Below are 24,332 nucleotides of genomic sequence, written 5' to 3'. Positions count from 1 at the left end.
ACAGTTCTACTCTGTCTTATCGCGTTGCTATGAGTTGGGATCGACTCGATGGCAATGAGTTTGGTTTTTTGGATACAAAAAAAAAAAAAAAAATTATTTTATTTTTTTATTTTTTATATGCACACAAATATTTGTAAATATATTACTAAAAGAACTTCATTTTTACATAACAAGTACCCTAAATTTCCTTAATGTCAATAAATATACATCTGTTTAACTTTCACTTTTTTACTCTTAAAAATACCTGATTTTTTATACCCTAAAGAAATGAGCCTTCACACGAACATGTATATGCACACCCATGTTCATTGCAACGCCGTTTACAATAGCAAAAAGATGGAAGCAACCAAGGTGTCCATCAATGCATGAATGGACAAATAAATTACGGTACATTCACACAACGGAATACTGCACAATGATTGAGAACAACGATGAATCTGTGAAACATTTTATAACATGGAGGAATCTGGAAGGCATTATGCTGAGTGAAATTAGTCAGCTGCAAAAGGACAAATACTGTATGAGACCACTATTATAAGAGATCTAGATAAAGTTTAAACACAAAAGAAAATATTCTTTGATGGTTACAGGGGTGGGGAGGTAGTGAGAGGGATATTCACTAACTAGATAGTAGGCAAGGATTTTTTTTTTTTTTTGGTCAAGGGAAGGGCAACACATAATGCAGGAATAGTCAGTACAACTGGACTAAACTGAAAGCAAAGAAGTTTCCTGAACAAAACCAAAAGCTTTGAAGGCCAGAGTAGCAGGGACGGGAGTCTGGGAACCATGGTTTCAGGGGACGTCTAGGTCAACTGGCATAACAAAATGTATTAAGAAAACTTTCTGCATTCCACTTTCATGAGAGGCGTCTGGGATCTTAAACTTTAGCAAGAGGCCATCTATGATGCATAAATTGGGCTTAACCTACCTGGAGCAAAGGAGAATGAAGAACACCAGTGACACAAGGTAAATATGAGCCCAAGAGACAGAAAGGGCCACATAAACCAGAGCCTCCATCAGTCTGAGACTAGAAGAACTAGATGGTGCCCAGCTACCACCGATTACTGCCCTGACAGAAAACACAACAGAGAATCCCTAATGGAGCAGGAGGACAGTGGGATACCGATCTTAAATTCTCAAAGAAAGACCAGGGTCTGACTGAGACCAGAGGGACCCTGATGGTTACGGTCCCCAGACTCTTTGCTGGCCCAAGATTGGAACCATTTCTGAAGCCAACTCTACAGACAGGGATTAACCTGGACTATAAGATAGACAATGATGCTGGTCAGGAGTGAACTTTGTGGCTCAAGTGGACACATGAGACTATGTGGGTGATTCCTGTCTGGTGGCTAGATGAGAAGGAAGAGGGGGACTGGAGCTGGCTGAATGGACACGGGGAATACAGGGTAGGGTGGAGGAATGTGCTGCCTCATTAAGTAGAGAGCAGCTGGGAGTGCATGGTGGGGTGTGTATGGCTTTTTGTATGAGGGACTGACTTGATTTGTGAACTTTCACCTAAAGCACAAAAAATAATTAAAAAAAAATGATTTTAAAAAATGTAGATCTGCTCTTATACTAACCTTTTCTCTTTCCTCATGTGCGTGTGTTGTGTGCACGTATATGTTCCCGCTGAAAAAGTCCATGAATGTAAAAATAAAAATACACTTTAATTTTTCTCAGGAAAATCTCATTCAAAATTTATTTTGTGCAGATAGTGCTTGATAATCCCAGGGTTATCCAGCAATTTGTTGTTGAAATATTTTTTAGTGAAATACTTGATATCTTGAGAAGTGACCAAAAATAATTATTTTTGAAATTTTTCAGGAAGGAAAGAAATCTAGGAATGAAATTACTTACAACATCTATTTTCAGTAAGAAAAACATTTGGATTGATGTAAATCCTGGTTTAAGACAAAATTACTGATTTAAGGAAGAATGCTAGAAACATACTTGATGGTCGTAATAACATTTATAAGTATATTTCAAATTTATCCTACCAATTCTAAATATGTCTACATTTTTTCATATTAATACATAACTTTTCTTATTCTGACTCATAACTCCAGAACACACATTCAGAAAGCTTTGGGCAGTATGACACACAAGGGGCAGCTTCTTTGTGATTTAACCTGTCTCTGTTTAAAAAAAAAAAAAAATTTTTTTCTTTTTTTTTTCTGTTTAGGACAGAATGCTAAGAATGGTTTATACAACAAATTAGTAAATTCTTCAGTTATGAAATCACAAAACTTTTAATATCATTGAACTTTGAAACAAGTCTATTGTATTCATAGGAAAATTCAGCAAAATCAACAGGCAGTATACCTTTGTTTTACTAAAAAAAAAAAAAAAAGCCTGAGCATTTAAAATATTTCAGCTCATAGCAGGAATTCATCAACAATGGATTAACAAATAGGATTATGTAATTCTTAGAGGTATGACTATGTTGTCAATCCTTAAGTAACAGAAGGGCAAACTGAAGAACTTGGTGACTATGAAAATACTGGTCATTGTATAATATTTGGGAGGGAGGTAAGTACTCTACCACTGAACCACATTGCCCCCTTTAAGGTTCTCAAAACAAGAACATGATGCCTATTCAAAGCTTTATCCTCAGTGCCTAGAATAGTACCTTGTTCTCAAAACATAGTTGATGAATAAATGAAATACTCTGAGGAGTCTCTCTTTAGTATAAATTTATTTAATTGTATATTACATTTTCTTAGTTTCTATTGAAACAAATCATCACTTGCCTCCAGGCCTACCTGCCAGTCCTTGTTCTGCAAAAGCCAGGATGCTGAGGCTATAAAGAGCAAGTAATTTGACTTTACTAGAATGTAAAGTACTTCATTCTTTATTATGTAAAACATTCATAGGAAGAGTAGGAGTAAGTGTCATTCCAGGTCTCCCCACTCCCCAATACACTTACTTTCTATTTCTGTTATTCTCTCACTAATTTGGCTGTCTTCCTTAGTTTAACCTAACTGATTACATACAGCAATGAAGTTCGGTTAAGGGTCTCTTTTTGAAGGAACTAGAAGCTATAAAAAAAAAGAAGCTATATATCATATTAATTAAAACAAAACAAAACAATACATTGCCCTTGAATCAATTCTGACTCATATCGACCCCACAGGGAGTAGAACTGCCCCATGGGGTTTCCAAGGGGCAGCTCGTGGATTTGGACTGCCAACCCTTTGGTTAGCAGCTGAGCTCCTAACCACTGCATCACCAGGGTTCCATATATTCTGTAGCATAGATAAATTTCAAGGTGAAAGTAGATAATTATAGACATCTAAATGGTGCTAATGTATTTATCAATAACATATATTAAAAACAAAACAAAACAAACCCATTGCTGTTGAGTAGATTCTGACTCATAGCTACCCTATAGTACAGAGGAGAACTACCCATAGGGTTTCTAAGGAGCTCCTGGTAGATTCAAACTGCCGACCTTTTGGTTAGCAGCTATAGCTCTTAGCCACTACATCACCAGAGTTTCCATTAATAATACAGAAAATGTTATTTATACATTGAAGAATTTCTTAATTTTGGCTTGGGGGTTTTTGTGTTGACTCATAAAAATGACCATGGTATAATCCTCATTCAGATCCTGGTACTATTTGTAAAAATTCAAGGAAATTTTTTTTTTTTAATGGACCACAACTACCACAGCCTCCACCAGACTGAGTTCAGCACAACTAGATGTGCCTGGCTACAACCACGGACTGCTCTGACAGGAATCACAGCAGAGGATCCTGAACAGAGCTGGATAAAAATGTAGAACAAAACCTTAACTCACACACACACACACAAAAGACCAGACTTCCTGACCTGACAGAGACTAGAGAAACCCCAAGAATATAGCCCTTGGACACCCTTTCAAGTCAGTACTGAAGTCACTCCCGAGGTTCACCTTTAAGCCCAATAAAATAAACAATAACACCTGTAGCTCCACCATATATACAAGACTAAATGGGCACAGCAGCCCAGGGCCCAGGACGAGAAGGCAGGAGGGGACAGGAAACCATTCGGAAACAGGGTCAAGAAGGGGAGAGCTTTGACACATCACGGGGCTGGCAACAAATGTCACAAAACAATATTGTATTAATTGTTTAATGAAAAGCTAATTTGCTCTGTGAACTGTCACCTAAAGCACTTAAAAAAAAAGATTTAAAAACCAGGATCAATTTTGTGAACAATTACATAATTGTGCATGTGGTTCTATAGCACACATTTTAGCAGAATCAAAGGGCGTTTCTTTTCACTCTACATTCAATGGCACTGGGTTGTACTGGGTCTACACATAAATTATGACCAGGATTCAGAGAGTCGGCACCAAAATGAATGGTAGGTTAGGAGCATTTGCCCTAGGGCTGCCCTAACCTCATAGGTCGGTGAGGAAACCATCAATTCATTGGGACAAAGAAGGGTGGCCACTCGAATTTCTTGAATTCGTCTTTCACTCAGCCTAGTATGCAGAATGCAAAGACTCTCACATTTACACGGGGTTGGTTTCCTACCTGTGCACAGATTTCAGAATGGCATGACACATCAAGGGTACTAAATTGTGATGCAATTATGATGATGCCTGGTGTCACTCTATGATGCACCATAAAATGCTCAGAATGGTTAGTCTTAATTGGAAGTAGGTACAAAGTTCATGGCTTGAAAATATTGAAGAGGTTCACTTCACTTGTTCTGTGAGAAGCTCTGTTTATGAGAGTTACTTCATTCTCCGACGTGATTAACGCAGTGTAGCTATCATAATGTCAAAGTTAATAATAAGAGTTAACATTTATTATTTGCCATATTTTTTAGGAGTGGTGCCACTTGTTTACTTGTTTTTATGTATCTTATCTCATTTGATCTGCCCAACAGCAGATAAGCACCTTTATTTTTATTTTCAGATGAGGAATCTGAGCCTTTCAAATACTAAGTAACTTAGTAGGTGGTGGAATTTGCATATGAAAACACAGGTTGGTTTGAATGTAAAGCTCATTCCGCTCATTCCAAGCATTAAGCTACTTTGCCTCCCTGATGCTACGCTAAGCACCACATCAACATAAATCACCTCGCTCCACATTTCCAACCGAAAAAAGACTAGGCAGTTTCCAATTTTAAAGATCCTGCTTTTACTTCTAACAGAAAGTGAAACGTTCTCGATGACAGATGAGCACAACTTTCATTCACCTCAATAAAAAGAAAGAAGAAAGAAAAACTGGAAGAAGACAGCTAGGACAAAAACCTACAGAACAAAGGTGCAACAGTGCCTGAAGTTCACATGAAATCTTCATCACTATTTTTTGAAATTTGCCAGCAGGTCTCTGAATCTTTCTGAATCACAATCGCCTCATCCACCAAAAAGATGACAATGCAGGACCCTACATGGGAATGGGCGTTGTCACCTTTCCAGCCTTACTTTCCACACCCTACTGTAAGGCATTTCCCGGGCCTCCCTTCCTTCCAGAAAGCCTTCCATGATACTCACAGGCAAAATTAAACTGTGCCTCCCTTTCCCATGGCGCTATGAACCTTTCTTATCCTCTGACATCTCGGAATACTTATCTATGTATCTGGCCCGCACCACACTATGAGTTCTTGGAGAGTAGGGACCTGGTCGTATTCATAGTTTGATCTCCCTCCTTGCTGCCCCCTGGAGCCCTGGTGGTGCAGTGATTAAGAGCTCTGCTGCTAATCAAAAGGTTCAGCCGTTGAAATCCACCACCTTGGAAACTCTATGGGCAGATCTACTGTGTCCTGTAGGGTCACCATGAGTCGGAATCGACTTAACAGCAATGGGTTTGGTTTTTTACTGCCCCCACCCCTTAATAAAGCAAAACTGGTGGCTTACACAAAATGTGCCAACAAATGTCAAATAGGAGAGAAGGCATGATTCCTAACTCTGTTTATTCCATCCTACTAAATACATGGTATTTTTTAGCCTACTCACTGTAATATTCCATTAAAAAATAACCCCCCCCCATAAAAAACCCACTGCCGTCGAGTCAATTCCGACTCATAGCGACCCTATAGGACAGAGTAGAACTGCCCCATAGAGTTTCCAAGGAGCACCTGGTGGATTTGAACTGCCAACCTTTGGGTTAGCAGCCGTAGCACTTAACCACTACACCACAAATAAGCTTAAAAAAAAGTTTCCTGGAAATAAGACAGATGCACTGGGGCCCACATTCCTAAAAATTGTTTTACTGAAACCATCAGGGAAGAGACAAGTATCTCCAGCTACAAGAGAGAACAATGCTTTTTTCTCTAAGTCAAGAAAAATCCAGTTCTGAAGTTGTCATATAAAATTTAGTCAAGCAGCTCACTCCTTCTCCTTCATTTTATCTACTTGTGGTGATTAAATACCTTCCTGGGTTCTAAATGGCCCCTAAAAGCTGGTCTCTTTATCTTGGGATTTGAGAGACACACTGCCCAATAATCTCACACACCACCCAAATGCCAATATGCTACCGTTAGGGACTCTTTTCCTTAGGTTGTTGGAAACTTTGGTGGCGTAGTCGGTAAGACTTACGGCTGCTAATCAAAAGGTCAGCAGTTCGAATTCACCAGGCACTCCTTGGAAACCCTATGGGGAACTTCTACTCTGTCCTATAGGGTCATTATGAGTGGGAATCCACTGAACAGTGATGGGCTTGTTTTTTTTTTTTTTTTTTCTTGGTTCTTTAGGTTAAGCGTTGATCTCTTCAGAGACTCTCTTCTCAAATGTCAGTTTAGCCCTAAATTCCTTTATCACCGTGTTAAGTGTACAGGTTTTAGGGTCAGATGAACTTGAATTCAAATCCAACTGGCTTCTGAAGCTGTGTAAAATTCTTTTCTTGACTTTTTAAAGATGTTATTTCTCCTGTAAAGTGAGAACAATGATACCAATTTTGCAAGATCATTGAGTGAGATTGTTTTTTTTTTAGTGTAGATAGAATTTTTAGTGCGGTTCAACAACAGTAAGCGGTCAATAAAGATTAATTTATCTTTGATGAGGGCCCTGGGCCACACAAAGTAATGGGAAGGAGGTGGTTTGAACTTCTGGCCACTTGACAAGAGTGGGAAAGGACCAGTGAATGAGATACAGGCCCATCATAAAAAAAGTATCTTCTCAATTCAGGCTCACCCTCTAGTCGTTTAATGCACTTCACTTACCCTTGTTAATGACATCCACGCCATCGTTACTAAGCTCTTGACCTTGAAGTACTTTTACATCTTAATATGGAACTTTTTCTTAAGTCTGGCTAATATTAAGTTCAATCAAAGTATATACAGATGGAGTTTGAAACTTTGGGGCTTTTGACTGTCAGATACTGGCTCCCAAACTCCACTCCGGCCCTCGAATATGGAGTAGACAGTTTGCACGCATCCAGCTAGGGATTTAGTTTTCATTTCCTCCCAATGGCTCTCCACTCAAGAGGAACGGAAGCGGGGCCTTTGCCATCCGTGTGTGGTTTTGGGGTAGTAACCTCTTCTGGGCGGCCGCCTGTCCCCACCCACGGCCGCGACTGTGACGTCAGGCCCAGCCTCCCTCCCCGCCCGGGCTTTGCCCGAGGCTGCTATAAAGGCCAGGTGAGGGCCGCGCCTGTGGAATGTTCGCACACCTTGGCGTCTGCGCCCCAGTCGGAGCCCGGAGATTCCGCGGTGAACTGAAGGCGCACATCCACTGCCCGAAGCCCCGGCGAGCCTTCCAGCACATCTCACACTCCCCGACTCCTCTCCCTCTTTCTCCTTCTCCTCTTTCTCTTCCTCGTCCTCGTAGCTCGCATCCGAGTTGCCCCAGGGACCGAGACGGCGCCGCTCCAAGGGACCAATGAGAACCTCGCTGCGGCTGCTGCCGGCGCCGGTGGCGCTCTTGCTATTAGTGATCCTCGGCTCAGGTGAGGACCTCCTGGCTCTGAACTGCCGGGCGCTTCGCTCACGGCAGGTGAAAGCTGTCACCTCTTGACTCTTGCTCCTACTTCAAGGAACACCCTTTGGCGCCCCGGACTCTATCCTGTGGAAAGAGATGCCGTCCCTCGCTCCCTCTGGTTACTCCCTTGGAGGAAGGGAGATGCCTTAGACGTTCCAGGGCAGGACGAGGGCGCCTGAGAGAATCCGTTTTTTAGTCCAGCTGAGGGAGCCCTTAGAGGTCCTGTGATCCAACTCCTTCGTTTTACAGAAACGCGGCATCAGAGAGGTGAAGTGGAGCGGAGGAGTGAGGTGCTGGACCCAGAGTGCCACCTCCTACCTAAATTCTCCATCTCCTCTGTCAGTGATTTTAATTTTACCTTCCATAGAAGGTCTCACAGTGTCCCAGAGGGAAGTTAGAAGCACCACTCTGAGGCTGTTTTCCTGAAAGCTAAAAGATAAAGCAGAGGCTTTGTCTGGGCCCCAAATCTTACTTAATAACCAGTTTCTTCTCTATGTAATAATAACAATAATGAAACAATAATAACCATTTTTTATCAGCTATGATTTATATTACTTTTACATCTCATATACATAATCTTTTTAAAATGTGAGGATGTATTACGAAAATTTGATATTTATATCCAGAACCTGTCTGTTAAAATGGGACAGAATAACATTCTAGCAAAGACAAATGCATTTGGGATGTGAAGTGATAGGAATATTTAGCCGTTATTTGCTAAGTAAATACATTAGATGAATTTGCTTATTTGGGAGTTTTTTTTTTTCTTTTGATGTGGAAATTAATTTAGACTATCTGTGGAAAAGAAAACTTTGATAAAAGACACTCTGTAATTGAAACAGCTGAGTTTCTTGTTTGCAAAATGGGAAGTTGCTTTCATAAGTGACTCAGTCACAAACAATAGGACATATGCAATAACTGCTTTGATATCAGAAGATAAACATTTCTTCTAAGCACAGTTGACTGGTGAGAAAGACGCCCTGCTTTACTTTTTCTTTTTTATCCCTCATTCCTTCTCCCAGGGCATTATGTTGCTGGATCAGAACACAAAGGCACCTACTCTGGGAAAGGGGAACAATTTTCTGAGGACCACAGTGCCAGTGGGCTTGAGGTGATGGTGACTTCAAGAAGTGAGATGTCCTCAGTGAGTGCAATGCCTTCTGGTGGCGAACTGTCCTCAGAGACTGACTATGACTATTCAGAAGAGTATGACGATGAACCACAAATATCCGGCTATATAGTAGATGATTCAGTCAAAGGTGAGTAAAGGGTAAGTGAAAATGTAACCTTTGAGATGTGGGTTTGTATCTGCAAAACTGCATCAAAAGAAAAGCCACTCCCTGGATTTTCTAGTGGCTTTCTTGTGTATACATCTATTATAGCTCCACTGGGTAAGCCATAAACTGAGACGGAAAGAGCTATATGTGGACACATCCTGTATATCTGGAGCTCTACCAAATGTTTCATGTTTGTTAAATCTAATCTTCACAACAACTTGTTGGAGTAGAAGTTGTCCTCATTTGACAGATAAGGACACTGAAGCTTAAAGAAGATTGTGTTTTGCCTGAGGTCCCGTAGCTAGCAAGCAGCAGAGCTGGAGTTAGAACTCCGATCTGTTTGATTCCAGATACTGTGCTCTTTCCCACATGACCCTGCTCCTGAGCCATATACGCATCGATCACTCCTGTATACTTTAGCTTTTCTGTCTACTCCCCAAATAACTGCATTTTAACACAAATAAGGAAACAGAGTAAAGTAATGGGGCAGGAGAAAATGGACTTTAGCCATTAAATAGTAGGTATTGAGAAACTGGTGATGATGACGATGACAGTAATAATAAAATTAACCTTCTGGACAGATTAGGAAAGAACATATATGCATGGATTTTATGTTGCTAAAATCACAGTGTAACCCCCAATACCATGTTAGTTATGTAATAGTGGCCCATGTTGTTTCCCCCTTTTGCTGTTAACAGATATTTTAAATAGCATTTGCTTAAAATGAGGGTAGTAAGGTAAGAGATAAATATTGTCCATTACCCTCGTATTACTTTGGAGTTTGAGGGCATAAAAGGTCTTCAATCAATCCGATCTAAATAGCCTAGGAACACCCACTATGGAGACAGGGAATGAAAGTTTAAGCCCTCCTTGTGGCTTCTTCTTTCCTGACTCTGGCCTCCTTGACTCCCCTCACTGTATCAGGATCCCAGCCCTGGTGAAGGGAGAGCAGATGGTACCACACGGGTAGTGACTGGGCTAAGTGTCAGGTGGGAAAAGCTTTGATGAAACCTCTACCTCACTCCCTTCCTCCATGTAATCTTGTGCTTTCATGTGAGGTGGGGAAGAGTCCCAATGATAATTCTTATTTTTAGAGGAGTGATAACTGAGCTCCAAGATATCTGGAAATTGTCCCCTTAAAAATGCTTCATGTTGTTAACAGTTAAACAGGCCAAATAAATGTAAGTAGTGAAAATGGCTACTGCTCCAAACTGCAATGCCTTGTTGAAATGGAGTGAAAATGTTGGTTCCCCTCTTTTGAAAAGCTGTTAAATTAATGTCCATGGAGTTAATGTCTATCACAACACTTTAGCCTTATTTATCTCTGTCTGTAATTTCGAGGCTATCTGATAAAGCGCAATTATGTTCATTTAAAATGCCTTTTTTTTTTTTTTTCCTATATTAGAGGACTTATTTTAACTTGTGGGGCTTGTTTATCATTAGAAGAATGTTTCAGTACAAACATCACGTAGCCACCCATTAAACTCTGCTCCTATTTTTACCTTGGTGAATGCTATTATAAAAACAAGCTAAAAGATTCATAATATTTATTTGTCATTTCCTTAATTGGATGGGTTCTATCTTTGATTTCCTTGTTAATCTTTACTATGTTCTAATGCTTTCTATGTAATGGGTGCTGGATGACAGTTATGACTGATGGTATTTTCTCTCTTCATTGGGTTCTGTTTGCTAAATATTTCCTTGAATAAGCCTATTCTGGGATTAGCATAACAAAATGTACAACTCTCAGATGGAAATTCCTCCTTCTCTGTCTTTATGTGGGTGAACTATACCTTGTGTAACTATAAGACTGGCCAAAAGTTTCTGTGGATCTGATGAGTTAAAATGAATTTCTGAAACATCAAGTACAAATATTTCTGGATTCCTGTTTTCAAATAGACTGACTACAGAAATGAACCCCTGGAAGATATCAGTTAATTATCATCTATTGTAATCTGGGAGTTGGAGAAAGTTGGCTAACTCTAATGTGTAAGTCTCAGTTCCCCAGACTCTCTTAGAGTAACCAATACCAGCCATTAAGCCTATGACAACTTTATGTGTATCAGAATAGAACTATGCTCCATAGGTTTTTCAAGGGCTGATTTTTCAGAAGTAGATCACAAAGTCTTTCTTCTCAGGTGCCTCTGGGTAGACTTGAACCACCAACCTTTCAGTTAGCAGCCCAGTGTGTTAACCATCTGAACTACCCAAGAGCCCCCTGCTGTGTAGCACCCAACTGTGATAGTGAGGACAAAGCTGATGCACTAAATAAAATAAAATAAATAAATGCCCCCAAGTCCCATTTCAATCAATGACATTGATCTTTTCTTAGAGAAAGCATAGCATAGTGGAAAATTAACAGGCTTTGGTATCCCAACACTGCCATTTTCTAGCTACTTGTCCTAGGGCAAATTACTTCACTGAACTTGTTTCCTCATCTATATCACGTGGATAATGATACATAAAACTTCGATTTGAATTTAATTACATTAATGCTCATTGCCAAGAACTTGTTATGTATTACAATTCTAAAAACCACTCTAGGGTAGTAAAATACCAAAAAGCTTCAGACATTTAAATGTCACACAATACTGATGTTCTCTTTCACCATTTATTGTGTACCTGTTGTGTTAAATAATGAGACAAAGATGGCCTTTATTCTCATGAGCTCTCACTGTGTGTGGCTTCTTTTCCTCCTGTTTCCAAAATGATACTCAAGGTGAAGACCATTGCTAATAAATTTTATTTTGTCTTTTTAGTTGAACAGGTAGTTAAACCCCCCCATAACAAAACAGAAAGTGAACAGACTTCAAGCAAACCTAAAAGAAAGAAAAAGGCTGGCAAAAACGGAAAAAATCGAAAAAACAAAAAGAAAACTCCATGTGATGCAGAATTCCAAAATTTCTGCATTCATGGAGAATGCAAATACATAGAGCACCTGAAAGCAATATCATGCAAGTAAGTTTTCCTAAATTATACAAAATTTTCCATTTCTAACGCCATGTCTGAAATTCTTAACTGCAGAAAACTGTTTTCCCATCGTATAAAATAAGAATCAGCAAACTTTTTGTATAGGACCAGGTAGTAAATGTTTTAGGCTTCACAGGCCAAGATTGTTTACTATCTTTATAACCAACTGAAATGTAACCATTTAAAATGAAAAATTCATTCGTAGCTTATAGGCTATTAAAAATAAAAACAAAAACAAAAACTGGCAAATGGCCAGGTGTGAACTGTGGCCTATAGTTTGGTTGCCCCTGGTAAACTATGTATGAAGTTTTTTATTTCAAAAAAAACAATACTAGGTATGAAACTCTTTTATAAAGTTACCTAAAGGTACTTTTTACATAATCTTTCATGTTGTGCTCACATCCAACCCCCCCCAAGAGCTGCTAGCACATTAAATGATAGAGGAGTTTATTCACTGTATAACAAGTCACTGGACTCATCAGGTAGTCATAAAAAAAAAGCACAAAGAGTTAAAAGGTGTGTCTTGCTGGAATATCACACCCACACTAATCTCAACTTACTCTTACACTAATAGATCTTTGGCTAGAATGCATTCCATGTCTCATGATTTTGTAATGAAAATATAGGGCATGACTTTTTTTTTTTTAAATGTTAGGATTAAATGGCTATTTATAACTTGGAAAGTAAACCTAAAATAAATGGAATGTTTCTAGTGATTATAATTTTTAAATGTGGGTTGTTTGCAGGTGTCATCAGGATTACTTTGGTGAGCGATGTGGGGAAAAGACTATGAAGACTCAAAGAATGGTTGACAATGACTTATCAAAAATCGCTTTAGCAGCCATAGTTGCCTTTGTCTCTGCCGTGAGCCTCACAGCTGTTGTTGTGGTCATTACAAACCAGTAAGTATGGAAATATTTTTTTAAATTCCTGGTCAGATAATGCCAGGTTAACTTTTTTTCAGTATTTCTGTCACAGTCTGCTATCATATTTAAGATGAATTATTCTATTGGTGGCACATGGTCTTTGGTTTATATCTTTACGCTTTATTGACAAAGATCACAAAATATGGTCAAAATTTAAAATAATATTTTGACCTCTGTTGGAACTTAGTATGTAAAGTCCTTTTTCAGAAGATGTAGAAATTTTTTTTTTGACTTTAAGTGAATGTTTTGTTTCATTTCATATTTCTACTGATGGCTACTTCTGAATCTCAGAAAGTGTTGGCAGCTTCTGTGAATATATTAAGCTTAAGCAAGCCTCCTAGTGACGGAAGCTAATTAAGACTTGGTTCATAATAGATTGTCAGAGATAACTACTTTGGTACTAAAAATTACAAAGAACTTCAAACCAACAGCCAGAAGTTATGCCTCCTGTTCGCATTAGAATGCAAAACCCTAAATCAGGAATTTCATAGCATGGTGCCAATTTGCTTAGAGCTCACACCTATTGTGTTATTGTCAAATACAATACTATGGGAACTCAATTCTTAAAAAAAAAATTTCTCCCACATGGCATGGTGTGGGAACAGGAACAATTCTGTTCCTGTTCTACTCCAGGATGTCTTCCTGTGCTTACAATAACAGATCACATTTTTCACTTCATGACCAATGAGTGTTGGAACCAGACTCTTCCAGGTAGTAGACACTGATGGGTAGCTGAGAATGGCATTGTCTGTCAAATAGAAGTCACTGAATAAGGGAAGCTGGGGGAGGGTATGAATGTCTCCATGATGACTCATGTGCTACTAGAGCTTGGGAAAAGCAATGGCCTCATTATTCTAATTTTAGGTCTTAGTAAATTGCTGTAACAACTGGATTGTGTACATAATCTACCACTCTTGCCGTTGTTCAGGAAGTGGGGTTATTCTTCTGCCATTGTTTACTGTTAATTCACGTGCAGATCATACAATGATAAAATGATGCATACAAAAAAACTTTTATCATGTACATAAAGTTTGTTATTTGGTATACATTTGTTTTGTACACTCTAGAACTTAGTCTGGTCTTTTAGTGCTTCAAGGCATATAAGCAAATGTGTTTAGGAAAGATACCCTCAGACAAACCATAGTTATTTGATATAAACAGGTGAAAGAAAAAAATTACCAGCTAAGGAAAATGTTTTGCAATAATTATTATTAAAAGTTATAATTATTTGAGTTGAAATTTTTAATACTACTTTGGAAAAGCATGGAAAAATGTCACGGTGGCATTGGTAAAACCGTGTTCTCCTTGTATTTGAAATACATAACAAACACTAAGCTGAAACCACAATTGCTGTTCTTTCATAACGGTGGTGAGTTTCCCTCCCAGAGGTCACAACAAAGGAAAAAGTATCTATGATTTACATGATAGTATCTGACAGATGGATTAAATAAAGACTAACTAGAATTAGAATTACTTGTACAATCCTGAGAAACTTATAAACCATTGTGTTTTTTAATAGAAAGTGACAATAAGTAAAACTATAAGGAAATGTTTATTACATTTAGAAATAAATAAAAGCCAACTTGTTTTGTAAGACTGTTTAAAGATGAAATCTAACCGTCTAAGTTAGTTTGTGGAAGCATGAACTCTTCCTATGATAAACTATACCATCTGCTTCTTCTTCCAGCTATACATGACAACTGTACTAATTTCTATACAAAAAAAATTTTTTTTTGATGTGTTCAATGCCTTTTGAAAGTTTGTTTCTCAAGACATATGTATTTAAATCTTACTCCTTTGGAAATATTAAAGTCAACTTAAACATCTCCTTAAAAACATGATAATGTCTTTATAACTAAGTAACGCTTTTTTCTTTAAAGGCTTCGAAAACGATACTTCAGAGAATATGAAGGAGAATCAGAAGAAACAAAGAAACTTCGACAAGAAAATAATGCACATACCATTGTATAACTGAGTATAACATCACAGGTTAGCTTTTAAAAAAGATATCTTTAGATCATATCCTATAATTTTGGACAAGATAAACACCTGTTATCAAGAGAAATGAAGACAGTAGATGTTCTTAATTATGAATGCACTATGAATAATGGTTATAGTAAAGTGCTACTTTTTTAGCATGAGATAGAGTTCATGACAAAGAATGGACTATGTGCTCAATCAAGAATATAAGAGATTTAAAGATGAAGAGGAAACAAATCTTGTATTCAAGGAGCTAAGTGTCTAGTAGATGGAAAAATAAGACACAAAGGGCCAGAATACTAGGGGAGATGACATAAATGTCATAAGAATGAAACCAATGGATTATGAAGAGTTTCTAATGGAGGAGAGAAGGAATCCAGAAAGTGAGCAGGAAAGGATGTGTAAACAGGGTGGCACTTGAAGTGGGCCTTCAAGGACTGATGAGATTAGAACCTGGAATTATGATGAAAGATGAAAGTTAATACTGTTAGAGAGAATTGATTGTTTTAAGAATTGGTATAAATGGCCTAGTTGGAATGGGTATTAGGGGAGATAAGATTGTAAAGAGAGGTTGAGCTCACACTGGTGGGCAGCCAGAGTCAGGGAGATAGCACTTAAATGTGAGGAAGTGGAGACAGCAGGTTGATAGCCTTTCAAAGAGAAGGAGCAGAAAGAGATGGGGGTACAAATTTGAAATATAGCAAGGCAAGAATATATTTGCTTATTTATTTGTTTGCTAAGACGGGAAGCTAAGGATGTTGTAGCTAGAAGGCAAGAAGGTAAGGAGAAGGGTTTTTCATTGAATGGAAAAGTGAAGAGCTAATGAAGAAAACAACTCCCAGAGGAACAGGGAGCTCAGGAGATCAAGGACACACTTCAAGTTGGTCATAAAAAAGAACTTGATTTCCTCGGACAGGCAGGAAAGAAGATGCCACATCCTTAAATCATTGTTTTTCCAAAGTTACTGAGTGTAAGAAATACTCGTGATGCTTGTTAATTACACATACATACTTCTATGCCCAAACCTAAATCAACTGAATCACGGTTTTTATTTTTAATGGACAATCCAGCTCTTTCTGCTGTATGTGGTCTTGCAGCCAGGTTTGGAGAACCACTACCTTCAGCACTGGTTAAGTGCAGATCTTATGTCCTGAGCCTATTAAAGAACTAGCTCGGTAATTTTAAATGGATAATTATCCATGCCAATATACTCTGTATTTATTACATCAAAATTTATTAATTAACTGGCTTAATGTGCTGAAGCTAAGACCACTGGAATGATAAGGGTAGATTTTTGGTGACTTAGTGTAATTGAGACTTTTCAAAGTATGTCCCAGAATGATTTTAGGAAAAAGAATATGCTGTGCTGGCCTGTAGTGGCTGCCTATTATCTGGTAGCTACTATTATTATGCCCTGGGTACTAATTATCCTAAATTAAAGTGCATTATAAATACTCTGAGACACTTAATCTTTGTTTTTAATTATGTCCACTGCATGAGTTTGGGTAGGAAAGTTCTCTCTCGTGACTATTGTTGCTTTTTTTATTAAGCAGAATTTGATCAATGGGTTTGAGCATACACAGCCTTCTACCTAAGTAGGCATATAACCAACGTAGGTATGAAAGAGGCATTCAAAGTGATAGTTTGTCCCTGAAAAGCTCTTAACATTTTCTGTAAGAACTCGTAGAAAAAAAAAATGGCAGAAATTTTGAGCCCTGATTATTATTTGAAATTCTCGTAAAGTGAGGTTGGAATTAAGTGTGTTACTAACACTGTATTTTATTTTCTAACAGGAGGTCATATTGGAGTCACTACCAAGTCAGAACCACGAACAGAGTTGGTTCCTCTTTTCAGTGGATCATGAGAAAATGGAACGTTTTTGTTCTGATGGCTTTCAACTTTCAATTGTCACTTTTTATGCTAAGTCTTATTTCTGTACATAAAGATGCATGGAGAGAAAAAGTATTTTTTCAAGTTGTAAATAATTTATTTAATATTTAATGGAAGTGTATTTATTTTACAGTGCATTAAACTTTTTTAATCAAACACAGTTTGAGAGTTTGAATATTAGTTTTGGGATTGCAAAACTCTAGAGTGTTTCTCCTAAAACTTGGCACATCATAGAAAAAGGATTTCCTCCTTTTTTTTTTTTCACTGCCTTCATGTTGATTTTGAAAATTGATTCCTTTTCTTACAAAGTACTGTTGATGGGAAGATTAGAAGCTAAAGTCATTTAAAAAAACAGGTGTGGTGGTGCCGATTCTGACTCGTGGTGATCCCTCGTGGGCCTGAGTAGAACTGTGCTGCATAGGATTTTCAGGGGCTCATTTTTCAGAAGTAAATTGCCAGGACTTTCTTCTGAGGCACCTCTGGATAGACTCAAACCTCCAACCTTTTAGTTTGCAGCTGAGGACATTAACCATTTGGGCCACCCAGTCATGATCAACTCGACAGCAACAGGTTTGGTTTTTGGTTTAGGGACTCCAGAGTCACTTAGTTTTCCCACAAAAACTAATATCCCAAACCAGTGGCTCTTATTCCACGTAGAACTTATACCAAAAAAACCCAAAACGAAATTCGTTGCCATTGAGTTAATTCCGATTCATAGTGACCCTCTAAGACAGAGTAGAACTGCCCCATAGGGTTTCCAAGCTGTGAGCTTTAGAGAACCGACTGCCACATCTTTCTCCCATGGAGCAGCTGGTGGGTTTGAAACACCGACCTTTCAGTTAGCAGCCGAGTGCTTAACCACTGTGCCATCAGGGCTCCTAGAACTTATTCCAAGTTCTGTTAATTATGAAGCCATCTAAAAGCAAGGTGTCTCTGTACCAGGACACTCAGATATTAGAAAATAAACCTATTACCCATCCCCATAATCACCACAGACAAGAAGACAAAAATAAGTTTGAATATTTAAAATCAACATTTCAAGAGAAGCAGGAAGCATTTAGATTTAAAGCTGCTTTCCCTAATATGACATTGAATGTATGTGGCACCTAAAACCCACTCCTCCCTTCCTCCCCTTGCTAATATTTTCTTACAGTATTTTAACAAATATGTGTATATTTGAGGTGGGCATGTTTTCAAGAACATTGATGTTATATTGGGTAACTCACAGCCTGGTTTCAGGCTAATGTACTAAGTTGCCTGTATACAAAAATAAATAAATAAAACAACCTTATTAATGTGTAAGCATAATGTGACTAATAACCTCATAGAACTTTAGATTGAAAGGTGCCTTAAGCATGAACACTTGCAACTTTCTCTGGTGCACCATTCACCAATTTCTTGTCCAGTGATTATCTAACTCCATGATTCCCAATTCCTTGGAAACCCTGGTGGTGTAGTGATCAAGAGTTTGGCTGCTAACCAAAAGGTCGGCAGTTTGAATTTACCAGGCACTCCTTGGAAAACCTACGGAGCTGTTCTACTCTATCCTATAGGTTGCTGTGAGTTGGAATCGACTTCACAGCAATGGGTTTGTTTTTTTAGGGTGGTTCCTTGGCATACTTTTTTGTTTTAAAGATCCCTAGATGTAGCCAGCACTGAGGACCACTAATTCACCTCCTCTTGAACACCTTTACACATTTTCCTCAATCTCATACACCAAACAGTTATTGTAGCTAACTCAAGAATCCCATTGCCATCGAGTCAATTCCAACTCATAGTTATACTATAGGACAGAGTAGAACTGCCCCATAGGGTTTCCAAGGCAGTAAATCTTTATGGACACAGACTGCTGCCACATCTTTCTCACATGGAGCAGCTGGTGGGTTTGTACCACTGACCTTTTGGTTAGCAGCCCAGGACTTACCCACTGCACCACCAGGGCTCCTAATTCAAATGTAGAGCCACGAATACAAGACAGAAAAGTCCCTACTTCAAGGCACTCCCCACCTAGTTAGGGGAGGGGGTGGATATGTTTTGTCAATGCATGCAGTAAATAACTATGAGATGTGGGCCAGGGAGGCACTGAGACCTGCCTGAATGAGCCAGGGAAGACTTCTTGGAAAGATGCTACCTGAAATTATCCTTGAAAGATAAACAGGAGCAATGTGGTGAAGAGCATTACAGGCTTAAGAAAAATTATAAAGTCATCAAGTGATATGACCTGAAAGATGAAAAAAAAACAGTTCATATTATTAAAACAGAAATTAAGTCAGCAGAGGTTGTAAAGGAAGCCGGAGAGGTGAGGACAGGGCTACATAATACCTTTACCTTATTCTGAGGAGTCATTCAGGCAGGTATAGACACTTAATCAGATTTGCTTTCCAAATAGGTCATGTGTGGGGGAGGGACTTGAGCCAAAGGTCAAAGGCGAGAAGATTGGTTAGAAGGCAGTGGAAATATTCCAGGCAAAAAAATGGAGAGTACTCAAAGCTGGGACGTTAAAGCTGGGAAGAAGTTCAACATGGATCTGAAGTTTTTTTTTTTTGTTTTTTTTCAACTATATATAGATAAAAGCAAACAAACAGGAAAACAAGATGATTTATTGGATGAGGGTAATGACATAGAGAAGACGAGAAATCCAGAATGACCCTCAAGTTCCTGGCTTAAGTGGCTGATTGGCTGGATGACATAATTTTTAAAAATGGAATCCCTTGAACTGGTTTTTGTTGAGTATTCTAGAAAAAAAATACGGCTATTCATTTATCCTGGACTCAAGAATGACTCTTCCTTATTTTGAAAAGTCATCCTTTCTAATCTGTAACGGATCTATGAGGAAATAAGTACCAGCCCAACCAGTTAGTCAGTTGAGTCAAGCTAGCCATTGCCTCACATCTGAGATTGAGGATGTGAAAGGAAAAAGACCAGGCCTACAAGTATAATAATGAATTCAGTTTTGAATCTGTTGAGTTTGAGGTGTCAAGAGAAATCCAGTAAGCAGTTAGATATGAAGTCTGAAGTTCAGGGAGGGGAAGAATCGTAGATTGGGATTTATCAAAATATATCAGGTAATTCAAGCAACAAAAAATGTCCAAGATTACCAAAGAAGACTCTACGGAGTCAGAAGAAAATATATATGTATTGACAAATCTTTCCACCATTTGTTAAACACTCAGAGGTGGACCCAGGCCATTATAGCCACTGTGAAGATTGTAGGCACTTGTCTGCTAGCCCATGAACTTTTTTAGCCTTTAAAACAAAATGGGCACAGGGAACCCAGGGTGGAAAGGGGGGCATGTTGTCACATTGTAGGGATTGCAACCGATGTCACAAAACATTATGTATATAAATTTTTGGATAAGAAATTAACTTGAGCTGTAAACTTTCACCTAAACACAATTAAAAAATATATAAAATTTGTTTAGTCATTACGGTGAAATAGGACAAAAAAAAAGATACCACCTTCATCATCATCATTCAATTTTGTTGAGCACTCAGACATCCCAGGCACTGTTCTAAACGCAGGAGTCCCTGAGTTGTATAAATGGTTAACATGCTTAGCAGCTAAACCAAAGGCTAGAGGTTTGCATTCAGCCAGAGGCGCATTGGAAGAAAGGCCTGGCAATTCTGAAAAATCAGCCATTAGAAACCTTATGGATAGGAAACTTAAGGGGCAGTGAGTTTATGTTAATGGGAGAAGAACAACTCAGAAAAGGAGGTTATGGATGGTTGCACTACTTGAAGAACGTAATCAATGTCATTGAATTGTGCGTGTAGAAACTGTTTGAATTGATGTGTGTTCTACTGTGTATATTCTTATCAACAACAACAAAAAATTAAAATGAAAAGAGAAGAATAACCAATGAAGCACAGTTCTACTCTGACACACACGGTTGCAATGAGTCAGAATTGTCTCAGTGGCAACTAGTGGTGGTGGTTCTAAGTGCACTAATAATGCAGCTCATTTAATCCTCATGACCTGCTTTGGAGGCAGATGCATTTTACAGATGGTTAAACAGAAGCTCAAAGCAGTGAAGTAACTCGTCCGCGATCACACAGGTAGTATACGGTAGGGTCAGTTTGTCTTGCACCAGAGCTGGCCTGCCTGCACTCCTCTCTATTCTACTTCTCCTAGAGTCAATGTACCTGTTTTGGGTTTAGATAGTTCTGTCTGCATACCAATTTTGCATAGCTTTAAACTGCCACTCATTTATAAAATATTTAAATAGCTGGCTTATATCTTCAAGATCCAGATAAGATGGCACATTTTTATCTCCCCGTGCTACCTTCACAAAATTTCCCAATCTGTACCCTACCTCATCATCCCCTAAAATATGACTGATCTCTTTTATTTACATTGTTCACACACTGAATGATAAACAGAGACCAGGACATATCAGCCAAATAAATCTTAAAGATACATAATTAAATTTGGATGCTGCTGTTTAACCAAAATAGTGACTCCACTTTCCAAAAAGGCTATTGTTTAATTAATTAGATAGCATCTATACACGTGTTTTTTGCTTAAGAGAAAGGGAATTTAGGAAGTACAGGTTGGTATAAGTTTGCAGTATCAGCATTCCTTCTTGGAGGCAAATATCACTAATTTCAGGATTTGATAAATACCATCTAGGTACCCATTTTCTGTCATTCATGGTCTCAGAAGTTAAAAGTCTAGGGCTAAATTTAACCAGGATTACCATCTGAGGATTACCATCTAAAAAAAGAACATGTGCCAACAACAGAGGTTGTCAGTACTCCCTGGGTATCTGTGATATGTGGTATCACAGCCAGGTCCTTAAGAACTTCTCACCTTGTGAATTTTTCTCAGGGAACAACTGACATTTTCCCTATTTGCTTTAGTTGCAGTCTTAAAATTTGGTGCTTCCTCTGCCCATGAAAATCTACTTTGTAACTTAGAATCATGAAATTCTGTCCAGCTTTCTTTCAGCTTAACTCTCTGTTCCTCCAGGATGCCTTCTTCAGTTCCTCTTCTTCCTTCCATGCTAGTTAACATTCCCTTATCATATGGCCTCATGAAAACAAACAGAAAACCAGTTGTCATTGAGTTGCTTCTGACTCGTGTGAGCCCGTGTACTTCAGAGTAGAATTACCCCCCCATAGGGTTTTCATGGTTGTAATCTATCCATCAGAAGCAGATCACTAGGCCTTTCTTTTGAGGCATCTGTGGGTAGGCTTGAACTACTAATCTTTAGGTTAGTAGCCCAGAGCTTAACTGTTTGTACCACCCAGAATAGCACTTATTAATATTTCAATTAAATAATTATTTTTGTAAGTATTTATTTAATATATTCCTCTACTGCTGGATTATAAATTTTCCAGGACAGGGACTGAGTCTATTTCATTGTTCAATAAGCACTTGTTGATTGAAAAATGAATTATTAGAGATCAGCCCATGTCATTTCATAACTACCATCATTGAAGAATATATTTTGCACTTGGAGACTGTATGAATTTGGAAAACTGTATGGTTTTGAAATACTCAATAAGTTCTTTATTCAATAGCAAAAACCCTTTTATGGGTTACGGAGTGACAATAATAACTTTCCAAATGGACCTAATAATACATATTTCTTTAGATGTGTATAAAAATTATATACAATTTTCAGTCAGTTTTCATGGGCTTCTGCTGCTCCATGCAAGAGAAATTTTTTAAGTCTAAAATGGTCTCTGATATTCTTCCTTTTTTCCCCCTTGCATTTATTTAACCAGTATTTTTTCAATGCTAACCTTGTGAAGAACATTGTGCCAGGTAAGTTCTAAGGTAGAAGGTAACATCTGCTTCCCAAGAGCTATAAAATAAGAAAGGTGGTTCTATATTAGAAGTGCTAGCCAGAGCATTAACACAAGAAAAAGAAATAAAAGGTACCCAGATTGGAAAAGAAGTAAAATTATTTTTACAGATGACATCATTCTATACATAGAAAATCCTAAAAAAATCACCAGAAATCTTCTAGTGCTAATAGAGAAATTTAGCAAAGTTGCAGGGTACAAGGTCAATAAACAAAAACTGGTTGGGTTTCTATACATTAGCAATGAGAAATGTGAAATGGAAATTAGGGAAAGGATTCCATTTATAATGGCAGCTAAGAGAATAAATACCTAGGAATAATTTAACTAGGGACATGAAAGACTTATACAATGAAAATTATAAAACTCTCTGAAAGAGTTTAAAGAAGGTTTAAATACATGGAAAGATACACTGTTCATGGAGAATATTTAATATTGTTAATATGTCAATACTACTCAAAGTGATCTAGAGTCAATGCAATCCTGATCTAAATTATCCTCAACTTTATGCAGAATAGTAAGAAGCCACAAATAGATGAAGCAAAACTGAAAGAGAGAACAAAGTAGGAGGACTCACACTTCCTGATTTCTAATTATATAGCTACAGTAATCAAAACTGCTGATGCTGGTGTACTAAAAGAAACAACACCAATGGAATAGAATCGAGAGCACATAAAACCCACACATCTATGGTCAACTGATTTTTGTCAAGAGTATTAAGCTCATTAAATGGGGGAAAGAAGAACCTCTTCAATAATAGTGTTGGAAAAAATTGAATTCCCACATGCAGAAAAACAAGCAGGATCCATGTCTTACACCATGCACAAAACCCCCTTCAAAGTGGATTAAGGATTGAAATATGAAACCTAAAACCATAAAATTCTTAGGAGAAAATACATTGCCATGGCTGTCAGAAATAGATTTAACAACAGGTTACCTGATACAATAACAAAAGCACAAGCAGCAAATGATAAAATAAATTAACGTGACTTCATAAGAATTACTTTTGTTCATCAAAAGGCTTCACAAAAAAAAAAAAAAAAAGGAAAGAAAAGAAGCTACAGATTGGGAGAATATCTTCAAAAACCATATACCTGAAAGAATCTAATTGCCAAAAAACATATAAAACTTTGACAACTTAACAACAAAGAGACAAATAATCCAATCAAAATAGGGGGAAGGACTTGGATAGGCATTTCACCACAAATGATATTCAAATGTCCATGAAACACATGAAAAAATGCTCAACTTCACTATCCATCAGACAAATGCAAATCAAGACAACAATGAGATACTATTTTGTTCCCAGTAGAAGTGAAAGCCAGTGAAAATCTTACGATACCAGCAGAATATTGTCTGGTACAGTGCTGGAGGATGAGCCCCTCATGTTGGAAAGTACTCAAAATACGACTGGGGAAGAGCTACTTCCTCTAAGTAGAGTCAACCATAATGACACAGTTGGAGTCAAGCTTTCAGGACCTTCATTTGCTGATATGGCACCACTCAAAATGAGAAGATACAGCTACAAACATCCATTAATAATGAGAACATGGAATGTATGAAGTGTGA

At 38.1% G+C, this 24,332-nt stretch overlaps 1 protein-coding gene across 1 annotated transcript; it reads left to right on the top strand.

The window, feature by feature from the left end:
• The first annotated feature begins 7,534 nt into the window (after window positions 1-7,534).
• On the top strand, window positions 7,535-23,820 carry AREG (amphiregulin). Its single transcript, XM_003414217.3, has 6 exons — window positions 7,535-7,880; window positions 8,935-9,171; window positions 11,949-12,147; window positions 12,906-13,061; window positions 14,966-15,074; window positions 16,859-23,820. The coding sequence occupies exons 1-5, from the start codon at window positions 7,814-7,816 to the stop codon at window positions 15,054-15,056; spliced, it is 750 nt and encodes a 249-aa protein (XP_003414265.1). The 5' UTR covers window positions 7,535-7,813; the 3' UTR covers window positions 15,057-15,074; window positions 16,859-23,820.
• The last annotated feature ends 512 nt before the right edge of the window (window positions 23,821-24,332 follow it).

This window comes from Loxodonta africana, chromosome 5 (assembly GCF_030014295.1).
Source record: "Loxodonta africana isolate mLoxAfr1 chromosome 5, mLoxAfr1.hap2, whole genome shotgun sequence".
NCBI lineage: Eukaryota > Metazoa > Chordata > Mammalia > Proboscidea > Elephantidae > Loxodonta > Loxodonta africana.
This window is presented reverse-complemented; position numbering and strand designations above follow the sequence as displayed.